The sequence below is a fragment of the Caenorhabditis briggsae genome (genome assembly GCF_000004555.2).
Source record: "Caenorhabditis briggsae complete genome, chrX, whole genome shotgun sequence".
NCBI lineage: Eukaryota > Metazoa > Nematoda > Chromadorea > Rhabditida > Rhabditidae > Caenorhabditis > Caenorhabditis briggsae.
This window is the reverse complement of record NC_013491.2, coordinates 12,436,043-12,456,947: the sequence shown is the minus strand read 5'-3', so window position 1 is coordinate 12,456,947 and position 20,905 is coordinate 12,436,043. Positions and strand designations below refer to the sequence as shown.

The window sequence follows — 20,905 nt, the reverse complement described above, 5'->3', positions numbered from 1 at the left end:
CAGTTAAGACTAGTCAAAATCAAGGTCGTGTAAAATGGTTTTTTGAAGCTGGCGTGATCGAAAATTCAAAGTACATAATGTACTTTAAAGAGAAAAGGTTAACCTTGTTGTGAAATGGAATTTGAAATGTGTAAACAATTAGTGACATTCATTATTGCTGTAGATGAGCAATTCTCAGTAATATAAGAAGTATATAAAAGATTGGCTCAATTTTCTCCCTAGTTTCTAGTTTTACTACTTTTGCTACTAACAAGGAAAGATGTAACATCCTAAATGACAATCTTGTTTTTATAGCTCAGGATTGTTGCAAAAAAAAGATGGGAGGGATCCAAAAGCTCATTACATTCACGCACTTTTCTTGAAAGTCATGAATGTTCCAGAAGAGATTAGTGGAAAAAAGATTATGCGCACGCAAATTGCGCGTAACCATTTGGAAGCTCTTTTACGCAAATGCACAAAATCTATTTCAAGAAATCAGAATATTTGTGTGATCTATATAGTTATTGTATTCCACCTGATTCTGATATAATCCAATTCGATCTTTCCGCAAAATTGAGCTATGGTATCACTTGAAACCCGCCATATGACTCAATTTTCCAAAGAAAACGGAATTTCAGCTGAAAGTCGAGACGTCCGGATGAGAATTTTTCATTAATAGGGCGGGTGATGGGAAATTTTTTTCTTTTTTCTCGGCTCCAGGAAATCGTTTTGTTCTACCGAAAGAGACAAAAGTCTAAACGATGAGCGTGAAGAGAAATTATGTGACGCTTTTCATTTTTTTTTCACGGGTCTGTAAAAACAAAACAAAATGTCATAAATATAAAAACAGTAAGTGTTGATTCACAGCAAATGATGAACAAGTCATTACATTGACAAACGACGCAAAGACCCGGAGATGTACAATTGTTGGCGGGAATCTCACAGATCACATTTTCTCGAAAATGCTCGAAAAGATGAATCAGCACTGAAGTTCAGACATTCGGAGTATTTTTTGATAAAACCAAAATGACCATATTCTATAAAAAAATTTTGTTGTTCTCTAGTGTAGCATCTAAACAAAGTGTTTTATTTTTTGAAGGTCATTCTCCTCTTATTACATATGCCAAGCATTGTGTTGCGGACCAGCAAAAAAAGTTGCCGAATCATGCGGGGGCAGCGCCAAACGAGTTACGGCGGTACGTCACCACAACCAGCAAATGAGTGACATGCTTGTTTGTCGCTTAAAAAATGAGGCAAAAAAGTTTGAACTAATGAGTCTGTGGTTGCAAGTTCAATGTTCGGTTTGGGTAATGTTGATGGTTCATCTGAAAGGGATGTTGTTTTTGCATTTTGATGGATCAGCAATGTTGGAAATTTGAAAAAAAAATGAGCGGAGGTGACAGAAAAAATTACCTGAAAATTTTGTGAATATGAAATTCCACAAAGCTGTATTTCACAAATCTAAAAGATTGATTTTTGGAAGTCCACCAAAAAATATGAATGATAGCAAGAAACAACCAGAATTTCGAATTTTAGTTGTCAAAATGAAATTTACAGAAAGTTTGCTTTTAAAAAACGCTCTATGTCTTTCAAAAGGTTTGGTCTTAAAAATAATTTAAGTACCCGGAAAAATGCTCGTTTTTGAAAGGGTTCACATTCATGGATGCTTTTGGATGTTTGTTGAGAAAACTCTACTCCATGTCTATTGTCCATAAAACAGAATATTCGAACTTGACTCATGATTTTGTGATTCGAATAAAAGGTCTTTGAAAATCAAGATCGCACGATATTTTTGTATCTGGTGCAATTTTATTCGAAATAACGGTAAAACTTTACTACACATGTTCTCTTTTCAAAAATGAAACAAAAATTCATATTTTCACCAGGAAGGAAACAAGTTAGAATTTTAGTGTCCACATATAAAACGCTGAAAATAACAAGACCATTTCACTCCAGATCAAATCTAAGCATCATCTTCATCAAATATTGTTTTTCACCGAAATTCTTCGCCATTTGGGTGGTACCAAGTGGGAAAAATTTGAATGCATGCTACTGTACTTCAAAAATTGTTGTCCCAACAACAAGTTTAGAATTGAGTCTTACAAGGAACATGACAAGTCTTGTTTTAAACTTCGAAATGAATATGAATAAAAAATCAAAAACTTTATTTTGAATTTGAATGCAAATGTCCGAAGGTGTCCATAAAAAGTGCGGACCTCTCCAAGGACCAAGATTACTTCAAGTAACCTAAATCTTTGTAAAGAGTCAAATGTACTTTCATTCAACTTGGAAAATCCCGTCTTTTCTGCGTGGCAGAGATCGTATACATAATTTTCTCTACTCCACTCCATTCACTTTTTTTTATTCAAGAACAGCACCGCATCATCGACAATTGGTTCCGTTCTTACAGCGGGAACATTTTCGTATGTCCACTTGTCCGCTTTTTCGCAACTCACTATGTTCTATAAATAGTCTTGTAGTTTCACCATATTTTTAAAACGTTCCCAGTAAAATTTTTATTGCTTCTGGTTGGATAGAATTGAATCTTTGATTTTCTATCAGTCACCTTTTCATTCTTTCCTGGCATTGGATAGCAAGATCATGAGAGGTGAGAGACGATTTTTGTTGGTGAGAGGTGAAACAGAAACCAGGAAGAGGAGTGATGAGAGAGGGAAATGGAGGGTGTCTGTTTCTGTTTCTCTGGCGCTCTCTCAAAAATGTATACTATTTCTCCCCACGAGCCGTTTACACCTGTTCTTTTCTGAGACAGTGTTCTTCGTTGACCATGAGACGGCCTCACAGTCTCTCTGAGAAGGTCAGAGGGAGTTACAATGAAAGAAAACGATATTGCTCTTCTGTGTGGGTCTCATGCGCGCAAGCAGCGTCGCGACACCATCGACAACTGTCCGCGTCTCAATGTCTGTACACTCTCTTTTTTTGAATGCTAACGCATATCGTCTTTACGCCCGACCTCGTCGCTGTTCAATTCTCACTGAAAACAGCATGGACCTCTAACGTCATTCTTCCCTCATTTCTCTTCTTCTCGATTTACTTTTGTTCTTCTACGAATTAGAAAGCTATGCCCTATTTTCAAATAGGGTAAATTTTTGTCTAACGTGCTTCTGATCGAAGCTAGGAAAATTTTAAAGGCGCATATCTGAGAAATTATTAGTTCAGTTTTGTTTTTCTGAATGTTCCTAATTTTCAAACCTTATTAACTTCACTCGTTTGTTTAAATTTAATTCATTCGTATTTTCAGATGGTTAACACCAAGAAGCAAACTCTGTCTTCTCAAGACCACAGTTCGGTAAGATTCACTGTGCAAGGGTTTCAAAGTGTTTCTTATTATCATTTTTCAGACAACACGTGGTCGCGGAAAACGTCACAAGTGTCCTGCACTCATCGAAGAAGTTTCAAAACGTCCCAATCAAAAAAGAAGAAGACCTACCGTATCTTCGGAATCTGAATCGGAACCAGAATATGACGCTCAGGTACAGTTTACCAGGTAGATTTTCTGTTTCCAAAAATAAGTTTCTAGGAGTCGAAACCAAAAAGTATCTTTCAGACGTGATATTTATAATGACAGTGACTCTGATTTTGAAGAAACCCCGCCGAAGACAAAGCCTGAAAAAATGCGCGAAACTAAGGAGGTGTCTCAAACGGAAAGCAAGAATGCTGCTTCTAAAAATGATGTTTCTTTGTCATTGTCATGTTCTGAGCTGGAATCTGACACTAGCGAAATGGTATTATTCTTTCAGTAAAATTAAATAATTCAAAATAAATTATTACAGGATGTCAAGGACAAAATGGACGACGGACAGCCCGGAAAATCCATTCCACCAACCAGCTCGAAACTAAAACGAGTAGGAAAAAGCACGGATGAGAATGTAATACATTTCTTGCTAAAAGTGTTCCAAAAAATATTTTCAGAGGAGAACTCGAGTAATGTTCACGAATGAACAACATGAGTTACTTCTGGCGATGTTTCGTGAAAACGAGAACCCAACAAAAGAGCAGCAGGAAAAATTGGCCGTTGATGCGAAGCTTTCCGGAACCCAGGTAAGATTATATATTAGGTTTCATGCTCAAACCAGCCTTGTGAACGTTTGGAACTTTTTCCACCGCTGACGAGTTGATGTGATATGTTGCTAAAAAACAGATTCTGTTATCCATCCAACTCAAAACAATTTTAGAGTAATGATTGATTGTTTGGCTCTTTAGTTCAGTTATTTAAGTTGATACAATATTTATTTTTGTTGGGTTTCTCGGGTTCCGTTTAGTCAAAAGGAATCTGTGAATGATTTAGTTGTTTTGTGATTGCTTCATGATCCATGCGGCTGTTTGCGATCAAGCCTTTCAAAAAATTTTTGTTGTGTAACATGAAAACTGAGCAGTGTTTTACGAATATGGCTACTGTTTTGAATAAGCTTCATGGGACTAAAAAACGCGCTACATATTTGTATGTACAAAACAGCCTTCATCAATGTCTATTCACAATCTGAAAAGGTGTAATTTTCAGGTACGGAATTGGTTTTGGAAAAAAAGACATTCAATTAAAGCATCGAGAGATCCATCAAGCATAATTGTAAAACTTATTTTCTGGTAACAGTTAGACTTTTAAATTTTTGCAGAGATATACCAGAAGAATTTCGGAGGAAAAAAAATCGAAGTTGAAGCAAGTTTTTGCTATCAATCGTAACCCAGATAAGGCAACTGTTTCATCTTTGGCTTCGGAACTCCAAATGCCTAGAGATCACGTAAGTTCCTCTGGTCCATTCGTATCTAATGATCTAATTTTTAGGTCATACGATACTTCTCAAACATGCGTGGTAGAAATCTGATTGTTGGATCACAACCACTTTTTCTGTCTGAAGAGAAACAAATTTTGATGGACCTCTTCCAACAAAATCCAAACTTTTGTGACTACAGCAATCCGGAACTAATGGAAAAAACAGGCTGGTCGATTCAAAGAGTAAGAGCTTCTTTTTGGTTTGAAAAGAGAAATAAACATTTTTAAATCAGAAAATTTTTCATCGCTAGCAGATTAGAAAATGGAATTACTGAACTCGCCGGAATTACTCCACTTGCCGATAAAGAAGCGGAAGCGATACTTATGGATGTTTTCAAGAAGAATCCGCTATTCGATGATTATAGGAACATTGAATTGAGAGAAAAAATTCACTGGCCTATCAGCAGAGTAAGCTTCGCATCTTTGAAATTGAATTTGTATTAGTTTCAACCTTCAGATCCAGCGTTGGTTCATTGAACAACGCAATTTAAATCGTAGCCAAGTGAGCAGTCATTTTGATGAAGCCATGGAATCCATCTTCCAAAGAAAGCAGTTTTTTGGACATAAAAGCAAAGACTTGGAACTGATGACGGGAGGCTCTTGGGCGATGGTAAGTATTGAAATATTTGAGCATTCAGAAAAAATCATTTCACAGATTGTAAACTGGCTGGAGAACAAAAGAAAAAATGTTCTTCAGTCGTATTTCAAAAAAGAAATCTCGGACTTACCAAGTGAAATGGGCAAGTTTGAGGAACTTTATAAGAAGTACAACAGTCCCCAAACGACAGACCCTGATGTCATCAAGGAAGGAATCAATGAAAAACAAAATGGAGAAGATGTGGTAAACCAAAACGATGAAGAGAATCACATTGATCCGGAGTTCGAATATCCAATGGATGAAAACCGAAGCGTTCAACCAGATCCTCACCAAGAAGCGGGCGAGCTGGAAATTAACAATGATCAAACTGAGATCGCCAATCCACATGATGCACTGATGAATGAAAGTCTTCATGGGCAATTGGAAGAAAACGTGGCTGATGAGGAGACAGGCTTGAACCCCCAGATAAATGGAGAACAAATATTTAATTATTTCGATGAAGTCCCAGAGCAGCAGAATGATCAGATAAAGGAAAAAATGCCACCAAGCGTCCGCCCAGTCAACGGTGAAATGGAAATCCCAGTGAAAGTGGAGTCGATCGAGGAGGAAGAGAATAATATGCAACTAATCGTGTTCGATGTTATTCAAGAGGATGTGCCTCAGGATACTGAAGCTATGGGGCCCGTGTCAATCGTGAGAAAACAAACGGAATTCAATGATCTGCAACCATATCTTGGGGACATTGTTGGATTAACCGAGATTGGGTTTGCGAAGAAGACCGAAATGACAGCTAATAAGAGAAAGCTGGGTGGGGATCGCATGGATAATCTAATTCTCCCGTTCAACTGCTCCATGGGTTGGCCAACGTGGTCGGTAAGTGTTTTTTCTCCTTTTAAGTGGACAGTTTTTCATTTGATCATTCAAAAAAGTTTTTTTTTCAGAGGAATCAAAGAATGGAGTTTTTTGGCCAACTTTTTTCTCCAGAAACGACCAAAAAACTCATAGAGAAAGTCAAGGCCGGATATGTTCTCACTATGTTTCAAAAAGATCAGACGAGATACTTCAAAAACTTGAACTAAGGTACACCAATTATCAATTGGGATCAATTTCTCATGATTTGTGAGGAACTTGATAAAATCAAGAGATTTCATTCCTAAGCTCATCATATAAGATTATCTTCTTTCTCCTTTTACCTCGAAACATGCCCAGACTTCCGTTGTTTCCAATCCCCTCATCGCTGTTCACTTTTTTGTTCCATCCGTATTGTTTTCTTTCATTCCCATTTCATTATTTTGCCCAGAAACATATTTACACTCTGAGTATATTTAATCAAACACCTATTTAAATTTTTCCATGATTGAGGATTCAAATGAATATGGTTTTTAGCGAAATTTTTATTTTAAAGACAGTATTCAAACAGGACAAAATTTTATGAAACAGTTAATAAAGTTTTTGCATATTCGAAACTGAGAAAGGAGATGCAGAAGAAATGGAAAAAAAGTTAAGGACAAAACAATAAGCGCTTATTTGATTCATCTTTCAGATTGAAAATTCTGAAATCGGCCAGATAAAAATACTAGCAATACACTGGCTCTAGAAGTTTAACAAATGAAGAATGTAGTGAGTTATTTTATTCTATTCATTCAAAATCAAATGCACTTTGCTGTGCTACAAAATTCACGTTTAATACTAGAACATCGTGTTTTATTTCAATATTATCATCCCACTTGCAAAGTTATGGAATTTCAAAAATTGAGCTTTAATTGAGCTCAAAGGTAGTACTCCTGTTTTTTGAGATAAAAAGCATTTTTGCAAAAAAGGTTTTTTTTCATCTTCATGTTCTCTTGATGATTTTTCAAGAGAAACCGTTTCTTCAAGTGAAACATTGTTTTTATTCAACTGTTTGATTTGTTGATACAGTACTTTTTCAACAAATTAGTTTCAATAATTTATCTATAACAAAATACGATTTTAAAGATATTTATAGACACGAGAAGTAAACAATATCCTACCCATGGACATTACGCAATCATTCGTATCGAAAATTGTTTTTACACATCATTTGAATTATCCCGTCTTCGGTTGGAGTTCCAGGCGTTGGATGACTGTTTATTCTTTGCTGAAAATTTTGGTTATATGTTGAGCCACAATTACACCATATATACATTGTTCCAGAACTCAGCAACTCGGTCTCCTGCGTAGTAAACGGTCCACGCTCTAGGTTGAGCTGGAAGTGCATCCATTCCGCTCCCTGAAGAGTTGTTGAGGTGTTTGAAAGTTTTGGAGAAACAGAGATTTTTGAATGTTATTTGTTTCTAAAGCCTTTTAATCTTTTGAGAACATTACTTGAAACGTATGTACTCGGAATATGAGGTGAAAAAATGTAAATGATTGATGAACGTGTTCGTTTTTTTCAACTCTTTGCAATCTTTTGAAAAACAAAACAGCTAAAAAAGAAGTCTTCTCAAAAAGAAGTTCGGTGAGCGGAAGAAGACTTTTCCTTTAAAATGCCAAGCAATTTTGAAAATGGCAGGGAAGAGAGTGGAGATGCTCGCGTCTGATTTCTTTATTCTAGGTTGTTTGACACTGTGTGGCACTCCTTCGACAACTCACCTCCAAACAAAGAAGTCCGATGCTTTTTAGCAGTCATTGGTCTCGCTCTGTGCTCTTCGTGAATTCCTTGCTCCACGTCCTCATCATCTTTTGATTTCTCGCCATCCAGACTGCTACCATAATCTGATTCAGGTTCACTTGTCACGTCCGAGTCGTGCTCGTTGTTTTTCTTCCTTTTCCGAAATTGTTCAAGATAAAGTAACAAGTAAAAGGTGGGAATAATTTTGAGTTCAGTTAAAGTTGCCATGGGAATCTAAGTTTGATGCTCAAAAGTTTTCCAATCCAATTATAGGTTGTACTGACTAAATTCTTAGTTCCAAAATATGCATTTAAGAAGGAATACATATATTATTTAATTCATTAGTTTATACTAGAGTTCACGGTGGATTCATAATTCTCGGTGAAATTTTTCAGCTCAAACCATTTAAGATGGAACGCCACATAAAATTACAGTTTTCCTTTAAAATGCCAAGCAATTTTGAAAATGGCATTTAGTAATTTTAGACTGATAGTATTGAGAAAATGCAACCCTATTCCTGCAGAAACTATCAAAAAATTAACTTGTGGCAAAATTACCGTTATATTGTGATAAATGTTTTGCCAGTTAATCACTTTTTTTTATATATTCTATAGAAAAAGAAAATTTGTTTCAAAACGGAGAGTTAGGGACTTTTTAAAACTGTTTTCAAGATGCTAAAGTCAAAAAGATCCGCATTTCAGTTTTGAATACAATTTTTATAAATAGTTATCATTAAAATAATTTCACATGAACATTTTTTTGAAAAACAAAATGTTCTAAAAGTTTTATATTGTTTGCTGAATGGTTCATGCTCTCTGCATGATTTCAAACTTTTTGACATATTTAGAAAATATATAAAGTTTTACGTATTCGAAATATTCTGTTGATTTTCAGAATTTTTATTTTAAACCTACTCTATTCAATTATTCTAAGTGCAACTATAAACTTCTAAACTTTCTGAACTTTCAGTTCTTTCAATTCCAAGAAGTGCTCTCATCTAAAAAAAAACCCCCATCAAACCTTGACAATCTTCAATGTCGTTTCTGGAAGATTAGAAACATCAAATTCGTCCATGTACTGAGTTGATGTTGTTGGCGACACACTGCCCACTCTGCTAATTTCCGACGCTTCTTTCTCATTTGCGGTTGTAGTCGTAATGGGTCCAACCTTGGTAGAGTGTCGCCTTCTTTTTTCACTTTTTGAAGGGCCACCGAGTTTGACATCAGTATCAGAAACCCCATTTTCCACGGATAGTTCCGATTTTTGTTTTTGTTCAGCCTCCCATCGTGCTTTGTTTCTCTCCTTTTCTGGGTGAGGTAGGTAAGGAGCTTTTGTGATTTTCTTATGTTCCGCGTTCATTTCTTTCAAAAGTTTAAGTTGAGCAGGAGTCCATCCGGGTTCGTCTTTTTCTGGAATACATTTAGTTCATATATTAATATTTCATGGAAAAGTTGTTCTTTGGGGGTAGACCTCCATTCCGTCTTCTAGCTAGATTTATAAATCAATGCGTGACTTTTTATCTTTAGTTTTGTTTTTTCAATTTTATTTTTAGGACTAAGTTCCAATAAATTTCAAAAAGACATGTCCCAAAAGGTGATCTAATGGGACTACATTTACATGAAGTGCGTCTATAGTCAAGTATGAGAAAAATGATAGATCTATTCGATGAATATGTCAGGAATCCCCATGAGATGTTTTTCTTCCAAAGAAAATGGGCCGAACACTTTTGGGCTCGTTTTCTGAAAGAAGAATTGACGCCGCTCAAAAACCACGGATGTTATCTTGACTGAAACGTTTACTTCTCTTTTTTAGTCTACTTTTGTTTTTGCGTCTTTCTTTGTGTTAGTGTTTTTTTTTGTTTCTGTCAAAAATTTCATCGCTTCATTTTTCACGTTTTCTTCCTTCCCGGTCTTTACCAGTTCAATCACTGCCACCCACTATTTTTTTTCCTTGGTTTGTCTGTAAGCACATTTAAGCTCGGTGCCATCAAAACATAAAACCTGTGTAGAAGTGAGAAAAAAGGAAACAAAAAACGGAGCAGCAGTATTGCGGCAGCAAAAAATGGAAAAAAGAAGAAAATCGTCAGGAGTGTTGTTTTCAGCCACACCGGGAGTGAGGGTGGTGGGCCTCTTCACACCGACCCCCTGGAGTTCATTTTTCATTTTACGATTTTTTTCGAGGCTTTCAAAAAACGTTCAGTGATTTTTACTTCATGGAAAGACTGAAATTAAGTTTTTTTTTATTTTGTAGGATGTGTTTGGACGCAGTAATTTTTAGGCTTCGTATTAATGAAGATTTTGCTTTTTATGAGACAATTCATGAAAATTACCATGACAGAATACACTATAGGCACATTTTTGTTATCTCAAGTAAATTTAGAAAATTCGGCAGTTATGACTTTATAAATTTTCAATGACTAAAAATACTTGCAAGAACTAGAAATTTCTCAATTTTCAAAAATGTCAATTTAACATCTATAAGAGCTCGAGCGCTTTTCGAAGGATTGCTAACATTCCAACTGTATATACCTATAGATTCCAACATTGTATTCATATAAAAATTCCTTGTCCAATTTAAATTAAAAAAGATATTCCCCTCTCCCAGTAGCATAATTTTCTTGGTTATTTTTCTCAATTCCCCAAAGAAGATAGACGATGAACGCTTGCACTATTTCAAGCCTAATCAACAAATTTATAATTGAAAAGTCTCAAAAGACCAGACACATGGCTTAGAAATGTGAAGAGCGGCATTTTGTCATTTACCCATTTACTGGTGGCATTGTCTTGAGACGTGGGGCTGGTTAATTTTAAAGGTTTTAATTTGTGTCGCATGAATTTGAAATGCAAGTTACGCCACCACACTTACTTCTTCTACTGGTGCTGCTCATCAGTACCCGTTTTCTTTCTGCCTCTCAATAACCGAGTCGCACACCCTTATTTCTTTTCATTGGAGAATTTTTCTTATTCTTGCTCTACTTCAATTTCTAATTTCTTTTATTTTACGTCTCTGTTTCATTTCGTTGATGAAGATCCCTTCTTTTCAAAAAAAAGAAACCAATAAAATGTAATAAGGAAGGCCCTCTTACAACTTTTCCTCGCAATTTTTTATAAGCACCTTTGAAACAATGGGCGCATCACTTTTATTCTAAAATTTTTGTTTCAAAATAGAACGAGGATTGAAAAAAAAACCAAGTTTTAGTTTTTTTTTTTTGAAAAAAGAAGCGATAGACGAGTGTAGTCGTCACGATCACGTCCGTCTTATTTTGTCAATTAAACTCGTGTCTTAGAGTGACATACATCTCCTTCTACACCATACAGAAAGCTTAATGTCTGATGGCAGGGGCAACGATGGGAATAGAGTGGCACCGAAAGCGGGAAAAGAGTAGGAAATTGAAAAACGCTGCTTCTTTTTATTTTGACTGTTTCGCACAAAAACTGAGAGGTCCATGTGTGTAGAGAAAAAGTGGTCTAGATTTCAGGGGTGGTCTGAATGCAGAGAAATTTTTTAAAAGAAAATATCACCGCTAGAAAAAAATCCGAACATTTCATCTCTCTCTTCAGATAGTAAGAGACATAATTGCAAAATCAGGGCCCTGCCCGTGACTCCTCGGCCCGGACCGGCGGGCCCGGGTTCTCCAAATTTGAAAAAAAGTTTTGAAATTTCAGAATTTTTTTCAAATTTTTTTGTGAAAGAACTATTTTTTATGGACCCTCTTTTCTCGAAAATGTTTTTCTTGACAGAAAAATCGTCCATTTTTTTTCTGTTGACCCCAAAAAAATTATTGAAAGACAGAAAAATTTTCTTTCGAAAATCCGGGCCGGGGCCTGAAAATTTTGAAAAAAACGCACGGCCCGGCACGGCTCGGCCCGTTGCAAATATGGTAGAGATACACGTTTGCCGAATTCCATTTAAAAATTCTAATTTTAAAAAGCTATAATTCCTAAAATCATGAAAACAACCGCTAGATTCCCACTCCCAGGTTTAGTTTTTTGTGGGAACCAATTTTTTGCGTCTTGTCTGAAGACTTCTAATTATATCCCGGGGAATTTTTGGTGGAAAAAAATGTAGCACTTATTGGACTTTCTGATTTAGGTTTTTTGACGAGGATCTTATCTTGAAATTAAAAATTAAGCCAGATGCCTAATAAAAATTGATTTTTACTTCGATATCTAGAAATAGTAAATATTGAAAAGTTATCTCAAAAAATCGTAGTATGAGTTTTAAAAGTTTTGTCTAAAAATATCTAATTATACTCATTTTTTCAAAAACAATTATGAGTACGAATTTCACAATTTTATAATGTTTTGAATTTTGATGGTTGCATTCTTTTTCGAAAAGTTATTTTCCTCGAGAAACAAAATAATTTGAAACAACTTCTGGACATTTTACTTTGAAGCTATATTCAAATCATTTTTGTATGACTTAAACTTTCCTTGATTTAGCTACTATGGGTAATATATTTTTAAAAATATAATACTCACAGTAAACAATCTTATAGAACGACCTCTTCAAATTTAAATTTAGGCCGATTTTTCTCGTTTCCAGGAACCAATATGTTTACGTTGTTTCAAATTATACACTCTGTAATTATTTTTCTGCAATTATTTTTTTCTGACAAAAATCTATCTAATTTGGAACAACTTCTAGACATGCAATTTCATTTTTCCAAACTCTCAACTGTCCTTTTTTCACACCACTCCCAATTTTCTCATCCTCGACAATCTTAGTGTCACTCTCATCCAAATTCGACATGGAACCGGTGCTCACGGATCCCGTTTTCGTGTTTCCCAATCATTATTCAACTTGCAAGTTGCTCCATTTTTTTTCTTGGTGAATTGTGTGAAACTGCTTCCGATTTTTTTTCCCTTTCCTTTACTGGTTTGGTATGAAAATGAGAATGTGAAGGCGTGCCAATTTTGTCAGCGACTTCTCCATATTCTCACACTTATTCCTGACGGGCAAAAAAAACTAACTGCTGGTTTTATTTTCACACTTCTCCTCTTTCCATCCTCGTCAGGAGCATCAAAAAAAGAAACACGGATCTTCCCAGAGCGTTGTTCATTTCCCACCTATATTTTCGACAGATGCTACTCTAAACAACTACAGTTTGAAGTGAAAAAACAAACTTTAAATAATTAATTATCAGTTCATCTTGCCCAAAACTTATTCCGAGCTCAGTTTATTGACCTACGTTTTTGAAACAAAACACGTCACCGTCATTCAGGAGCATAACTATTAAATTACTCTTTCGCCCTGAAGCACTTTGCAAGTGAGTTTATTAGTATTTCCACTCGTGGATGAACAAAATTTCTTCCGACATCTCCTCCTCGTCTCCAACGAAAAAATCATCCTTTCTTCACTTTAATCCTGAAGTGTTCGAATTTTGGAAATGGAAAATGGTAATCTATCTTGGCATTTTAGAGATATACCCAACCCTCAATATGTTCATTTTTCGAGCCACAAGGCCCCAAGAGTACATTATGACGTTATTGGGAGCCAAACACGATGTAATTAGATGTGACGAGTTACCAGAAACTATTAGTAGACATGAACTACTCTATTTTTACTTCTTCTTTTTGTTTCTCTGTTCCTTTCGACCCAAATTTGTTTTATGATCTTTATAAAACATATTGATAAAGCTCACTATTCAGTACTGGCTTCTCGAGTGTCATCACGGTATTTGAACCATCAAATGGGAGTGTGTGGACTGGTTTCTCAGCGGCTCTGAAACAAAATAACGTGAACGCATTCGTATGGAATTTTGGTTGCACCACGATCGACACTATCGGATTCGCAATCAGCCTAAACGGACAACCGCGGTGAGTTTTTTTTTTTCATTTTTACATAATTCAACTGGGGTAACTTTACCTGTTACTAAACAGCTGAATGGGGAACTTACAGCTTTGTCCTTGAAACTGTTGGGCTCGGAAGTTTGAGAACATTTGTCTTTTTGACCTCATCATCTCTAGCCATATATGCTGCGGCTTTTGATCCATACACAAAACCACAAACGTTAAAAAAGAAAAACAGACAGAGCCATCCAATGACAATTAAAATAATTCCTGTGCCTAAAATCCCGATCAAAAACCATAACTTCGTGGTACTTTGATTCTCAATGTCTCGATCAGCTGAAAACAATTAAGTTGATCCTTTCCTCTAGTTTTAGAAAACTAACAAATGATCTTGCTCAACGGATAACGTAATGTCGCCGACATTTGAGACATTGTGAGAAGTGTCATATCATCAGCGACTATCTGAAAATATATTCTAATTGGTGAATCCCAAAATACATTTAATACCTCTCCAAGAATTGGCTCGTTGGCTGCATAGGTGACGAAATGGATATATGTCAGATCTCCTGATGTTCTTATCCGGATAATCTGAAAATATGATCGAACAATGTTCTGTGATTTGGTGCTGGAGCGTTATTTTTCTTTCGTTTATCAATTCTCCCCACTTCAGCAATTTGCGGTTGCCCTCCCCCCCCCCCTTTTTCTTAGGATGACAGACAATTAGGCTAATTATCACATCTCTTTTCTTTTTACTTCGCATAAGCTCGGAAAGCCATGTGCGACCTCATAGCTGTTTTACTTTTTTGTAAATTCCTAAACCTGTCTGTTATTATATTTTACCATGCCGCGAAGCAGTTCTATGGTGAGTCTTCCAGATATACGGTATAAAAATGAGATTTAAATGAAAACGAACAGTGTAATAATAGCTGACCTAAAGAAAACATAGTTTTTTTTTTAAATACGAATTCTGTATAGTCTGAAGTACCGTTGTTTAAGAAATACATTGTTCCAGTTAGATTTCTATCAATCAGACCAATAAATAAGGTTACCAGTTTGGCACTTTGCAACAAAAACGAATTAGTTCCGCTTCTGTGGTTAGTGCAACTTCATTTTGGTAGCAAGTGCCTGCCAGCTGCCCCATGAATATTTTAGTTTCCAGGTTTTTTGTGATCTTTCGAAGATTTCTCGTTTTTTAAAATAAATTTTCCAATACGTATTTATCAGCAACACTACCGTGAAAGAATTATCTATCAGAAGCCCACTTTATATATCCACATTGAAATAAAGTATCTCGGTTATTTCAAGAGATCTCGAGAATGTGTAGCTGTTAGAATATTGTTCGTTAAACTACCATTATTTTATTAGTTGACAAGATTTTGATATCTTTCTAAGAAACCGAGATGATTGAGCTCAAAATGCACGTATATAGTGGGTTTCTATTAAGGCATTTACGGTGATTATATCTGGTATCTGTATCGTATCTGTATGGTATCGGTGTTTTTCCCTTAAGAATTCCAGACGTTTTTTCCTCATCAGACCCGTAAGACATTCAAAGGTTTTTACCCCATGGACTGAAAACTACTAAGGAACTCGTCCGACAGCAAAACCCTAAAGGAACGACACAAAAGAAGCGAATAGGCGGGTGAAGAAAATGTATGTTCCTGTTGCCCCAACTTGTTCCGAACTCCTTATTGTTGTTGATGTTTTGCTCCTTTCCAAGTTTAGAAAAAAAAACTAAACCTGACCATTGCACGAACAATTGTTTTTTTTGTTTAGAGAGAAATGAACAAAGAAAAAAATACTGCACACTATATCATTTTCCTCCTTTTTTTCGAAATTTTAGACAGTAAAATATCGATTTATTAGAATGTTCAGAAACTGTAATTTGGCTATTTTTATTTCCTGTTTATATACCTAAAATTGTAATCAAGTAGTTAAATAAAACTACCTTTATTTTAAGGGTTTTTAAATTGTCGATTTCTGACAAATTTTAACTAAATGTAAACTGTAGGTTCGGAAAAATCATATTCAAGATTAATTGCTATATTCACAAAAATTTAATATACGCCTAATATGACGATTGTGACTTTTATGGAAAAAGTCAAGTAAATTGGCGTTTCCAGCAAAATAAGAAAATCAAAAAATCATATTTTTAAAAGTTGATTTTCAGGAATAAAACAATTGCTAGAACTGACCAGAACAAAAACTAAAATTGAAATTTGAAAAAAATTCAGACAACCCAATATATTCTTTCGAATGTGTATTTGTCTCGTCTCTCGAAGTATTTCCGAAATTTTTGGGGGGGTAGAGAGGGGGAAGGACCCATGTCTTGGCAAGCGTTTTTCGATTTGTATGTTTGGTTGAGCCCCTCCATAGAAAGGGAGGAAAAATGTAACTCCAAGACATCGATTAAAGGACCAAAAGAAAAGTGGAGGCGAGAAAGAAGTAAAAGAAGAGAAAGAAGAAGAAAAAAGAAGTCAGAAGAGTACGAAACGCTAGGGGAGAAAAGAGGGTGTCCGTTTTGGTGGTAGTGGTGGTGGGATGGCAAAAAGAAGGAAAAAAGCAGGGTTATAGGATGCCACTGGTGTGGGTATTGGTGGAAGAGTGACATCGAAACTCGATTTCTCGGCCATCAATTTTCCTAATCTGCATTTTCAGCCCCTCATTCATCTTTCAACAACAATTGACCCCAAAAAGTTTTGGGTTGCGCCCAGACAGAATTTTTTGAAAAAAAAAAGAGTTAGTGGCTCGTAGCACAAACAAAAAACCAGCGTGATACAAATTTTTTTGACTGAGCCAGACTAATCTGGTGTGCATTTTTTTCCTTTTTTTTTGCTTTCTTGGAATCCTCTCTTCTCTCTTTTTTCTCATCTTACTTCTCATCCTCGAATCAGATACCCCCCAGGATGGGCAAGCCAGTGCTCAAAGTTTCAAAGCTACGGGCTATAATTACGCTCTTTCTCCACCTGCGTCTTCTCTTCTTTTCTTTTATTTTTTCTCTGTTTCTTTTTAAAATTGTTAGAATACTAAAATTTGAACCCGAATGAAAAAATAATTGTATTTTTTATAAAGAGAAACGAATTTATATGGAAAGAAAAATGCTAGGATATGAAAGAATTTTTTGAGTATCAAAATTTGTAACAGATCACGAACTAAAAAATTTTGGAATTTCTAGGGAAACCCTTTTTTAAGACCTCCGTTATTTTAGTCAAAAATAACAACAATTTGTCAGAAATCGCTTTAAAAATGAGCTAGCAAGGTTTCGTCGTTTTGGGACTTCTAAATCTTTGAAATCAAAAATTAAAAATTGCAAATATGACTTTTCATCGTTAATCTTTTTTGAATCATTTACAAAGTATATTTTGGTATGAATATTATTGCTGATTCTATAGAATGTGAATTTCCTTCAATGCCGATTTTTTTTTCAATTTTGACAGTTCGAAATTTTCATACGTACAAAAACACACTTTTCACAATTTGAAAATGCTTTGATAACGTTTCTCCTTTACCCTCGGACGAAAAAGTCCAAAAACTGACCCTTCCTTATTCCACTTTCCTATTTTCCGGTCCGGACCCATTCAGAATGCGCAAACATACATAAACGTAATATCCCTGAGACTAACATACACATACTAACATGGATACAAACATTTAGCAACTTTCTCCGTCGCTTTTTTCAGTTATATATCTTCTCTCACTCGGTGGCCATGGAACCTAGTGTGGTCTTGGCTTCAAACCGCTTCCAAATTGCATTTCGGAAGTTGAGCCCGGGTTTTTTTCTTCTTACACCCACCCTCACCCTTAATGGTCTGGTCTATGCACTAGTACTCGCAGTTTGCATCTTTGCAGAATATCCACTAAACTCCCCTCTTGCGCTATATTATTTTTTCGATGAGCACTGCCCCTCAAATAGCCTAACGCTAATTTCCGGACGCCGGATTCGTTTGCCATTTGCTCTTCTCATTTTTTTTCGTTTTTCCACTCATTCCACGAAACATTGATGCTTCAAAAATGTGCATTTGCGTATGCTGTGTATCTTGGACACTGCAATTTTTCTTTCTCTTTTTCCATCTTTCCAAAAAAACCTGGAGCTAGGGGTCAAGTATTTTTTTTAGGGAAGAAGTACTGGAGAAAGAAAAAGAGGGTTGCCTTTTGGTAAAAGAGGTCCAGACGGCTGCCGCATTTGCACTTTATTTATTTTTGCGCTTGTTTCAAACACAGCTCTATCTTTTTCATCTATATTGCCCTCCTCACATATTTTTTCTCTCATATTTTGCAAATAACTCAAATCCAAGTATATGTATGGAAAAGTTATTATAGTTTCTAGGATATTGTGTTGAATCAGTATAACACAACACTTTTTGAGAATCTCTATCATAATTTTTGCAACAAAAAAAATCTTTGAAAGATCAGGTTAGTCTGAAAAAATTTTTGAATTCTATTCAATTCATTTTTCAAAGAAAAATACTTTCGAAAAGTTCAGTGAGGTTTCTAGGCTACAACGTGATTCTGACATTGCTTTTTTTGCTCATCCTCCTCAATTCGAAACTATAACAAAAGTTCGAGCTAAAAATCTTTGACAAAGATATTGTTTTTGTTCCTTTTTTGTTAGTTTTTTGTTGCCGTTTTTGCTTGCTGCTTATTATGGTGTCGTTTTCTTTGTGACATTCGTAAATCAGTCACGGACTGATGTCAGTTTGAGTCGGTCGGAGAAAACGGAACACAAACCGCTAGGAACGGAGGAGAAAACAAAAACAAATAACAAGCACATTATAGTAGAAAAATTTTCAAGTAGAAAATAGTAAGGCCTCTTTTTTTTCTATTTTAATCTCTATATTTTATTTTTTGGACTGTCAGACAAAGTCCATTTATTAATTTCTCTTACTCCTGTCTTTCATATAGTTTCCGGTAGGCCGTATGTAAAAATAGAGGAGCATGAAAGAGATCTGCCATTTATTTTCGGACATAAAAGTGCATAGCTCAATTTCTCATTCAACTTTTTTCTTATATTATGAAAATAGGTTTTCTTTCTTTTTTTTAAGCTTCTACACAGCTTTTCTGCTCTGCAAACTCTTTTTTCCTACTGCGCAATTAAACTTTCAACGTCCACTCATTAAAAATAGAAGAATGAAACTTGTGGTTACTGGTCCTAGGTTTTTCACGTGTTTTGTTTTGTTTCTTCTACGTACAAAGTAAAGTATTTTGATTTTTTATGTTTTGGGATCCCCTTAGAAAACATCCTTTCTAAGGATTATCTTTTATGCCTTAATGCCAAAAAATAAAGAGAGAAAAAAAGCCGACCTTTGTTTTATAGCCCGAATTGGAAGTGGTAATCTCAGCGGGTGGCGTTTGTTTTCGATGCTTGTAAGCCGCCAGAGCGAATGCCATTTCTACCAGTTTATCCAGCCGCTTTTCGAATTCTGCGTATGGTTCCTCGACTCGGCTCGATTTTAGTTCTGAATTCATTTTTTCATCATTTTTCACTCCTCCGTTTTTTCATCATTTTTGCTAGTGATCAAAATTGTACTAGATAACATCATGAGCTGTTTCAGTTTCATGATTTTGGCAAAAAGTTATGAGACCGGAATAATTTAATGAGAACTGGGTCATGAGATTTGCTCATAAGACAAAACTTGTGATCAATGGAATATAGTTTAGTTCGAGTCGTGAGAAACTGAAAGTTGCAACAAACCAAATACCAGTAAACCTGTATTAGAGAGGTCCATCAAATAGAAGGGCCCTCCGGGAGGGGTTTGGAGAAATACAAGTCAAAATGTGTCTTTTGTGAGAAAGTAGATAAAAAATTGTTGTTTGCAAAAAAAAACTGCTGAAAATACTGTAAAAAATTGAATTTGGCCAATCCTGTCTATTGCTAACACTTACATTTAGAAAATAGTTTTTTACACATCTTCACTGTTTTATAACTCTTTAATTAAATCGTTCGACTTACCAAGTTGGACAATGTACAGAAATGACGGATCTGTTGCATTGTGATATTTTTCCGCAGTTCCACTAGGCACTACAGTTTCAGTGGCATTGCCAGCTTCCTCTCTTCCTAACGTTTGAGCAATTATTGAAACTGAAAATTATGAAACGTTAGTCTCTATTTTTTTTTTTCGATTTTCGTTACCTGGAGAATCTGGAGGTTGTTGTAGTGATTCACAGATTAAAATAATGAGTAGAATCACTTCAGTCGTGGTAATCATTTCGGAACCTCTGATATATTCAAGGAGCCACAGATAAGTTAAGAACTAGAGGGTAGAGGACATATGACAAGAAATGAGATGAAAATAAAAGCGAATTCGTCGACCGCAATGTGTCCCTCTCTCCCTTGCTCTCTCTCCCTCTCTCTCTCTCTCTCTCTCTCTCTCTCTCTCTTCTTCAAACTTCGTGTGTTGCTATGGTGTTGTTTGGTGTAGCGGTGGCGGGAGGTTGCGGGAAGAGAGCAGGGTGGAGTTGCGTGTTGAGAGGGTATGTATTAGGAGAATGTGAAGATGATGGAGGTAGAGGATTGAGGAATAAATGGGACTCTCACGACTCCTCTATGAAGACGATGTGTGACTCTGTAAACCAACTGATCCGATGTAAATAGAAAAGAAGCAGGAGAAACTGAGATGGGAAATGAGAACAACTATGATATCCGTATTTCCGTAAAACTTATCTTCGATTTGTTATCGGGAATTCTGTTTTTATAAAGTTATGTAGGAAGGTGTAAACCTCTCAAGCTTCTTGAAAAGATAAAAATTCGAAAGGAATCTGAATACTCAGTTTTCTTTGAGTTTGAAATGGCAATCTTGATTGAGACTTTCGCTTAACCGAAACATGAAGATTTGTGAATATTTGTCGATAGAGCATATAGACTTAATAGATATAGAGCTTTAAACCCGCCCCATCGCTAACCTGTTTTCAATTATTCTCGATACAATATTGTACCTTTCAATTCAGCGAAAACCCCTCTTAGTTAGAAATTCTGAAATCGTGAACATTTGAATGAGGAGATTTTAATCTTGATTGATATTGACTTTATCGAGACTGATGTCTTTCGCTTTGAGCATTTTGATGACATCGATTTCAGAAATTTTTCCATTTATTCGAAATAGATTTTTGCTTGGAAA

At 35.7% G+C, this 20,905-nt stretch overlaps 2 protein-coding genes across 2 annotated transcripts; one reads left to right on the top strand and one right to left on the bottom strand.

The window, feature by feature from the left end:
• Window positions 1-3,238: 3,238 nt before the first annotated feature.
• CBG10948 lies at window positions 3,239-6,445 on the top strand (the record flags this gene model as incomplete). Its single annotated transcript, XM_045239904.1, has 10 exons — window positions 3,239-3,286; window positions 3,339-3,484; window positions 3,518-3,722; window positions 3,771-3,866; window positions 3,910-4,038; window positions 4,611-4,736; window positions 4,781-4,968; window positions 5,020-5,185; window positions 5,226-6,239; window positions 6,308-6,445. 10 exons carry the CDS (start codon window positions 3,239-3,241, stop codon window positions 6,443-6,445), a joined length of 2,256 nt encoding a protein of 751 aa, XP_045094415.1.
• A 950-nt stretch (window positions 6,446-7,395) lies between these two features.
• Window positions 7,396-19,996, bottom strand: CBG10947 (the record flags this gene model as incomplete). Its single annotated transcript, XM_002644930.2, has 11 exons — window positions 7,396-7,485; window positions 7,532-7,617; window positions 7,980-8,232; window positions 9,019-9,407; window positions 13,643-13,722; window positions 13,898-14,126; window positions 14,174-14,252; window positions 14,298-14,378; window positions 19,092-19,246; window positions 19,741-19,869; window positions 19,921-19,996. The coding sequence occupies 11 exons, from the start codon at window positions 19,994-19,996 to the stop codon at window positions 7,396-7,398; spliced, it is 1,647 nt and encodes a 548-aa protein (XP_002644976.2).
• Between the last annotated feature and the right edge of the window lie 909 nt (window positions 19,997-20,905).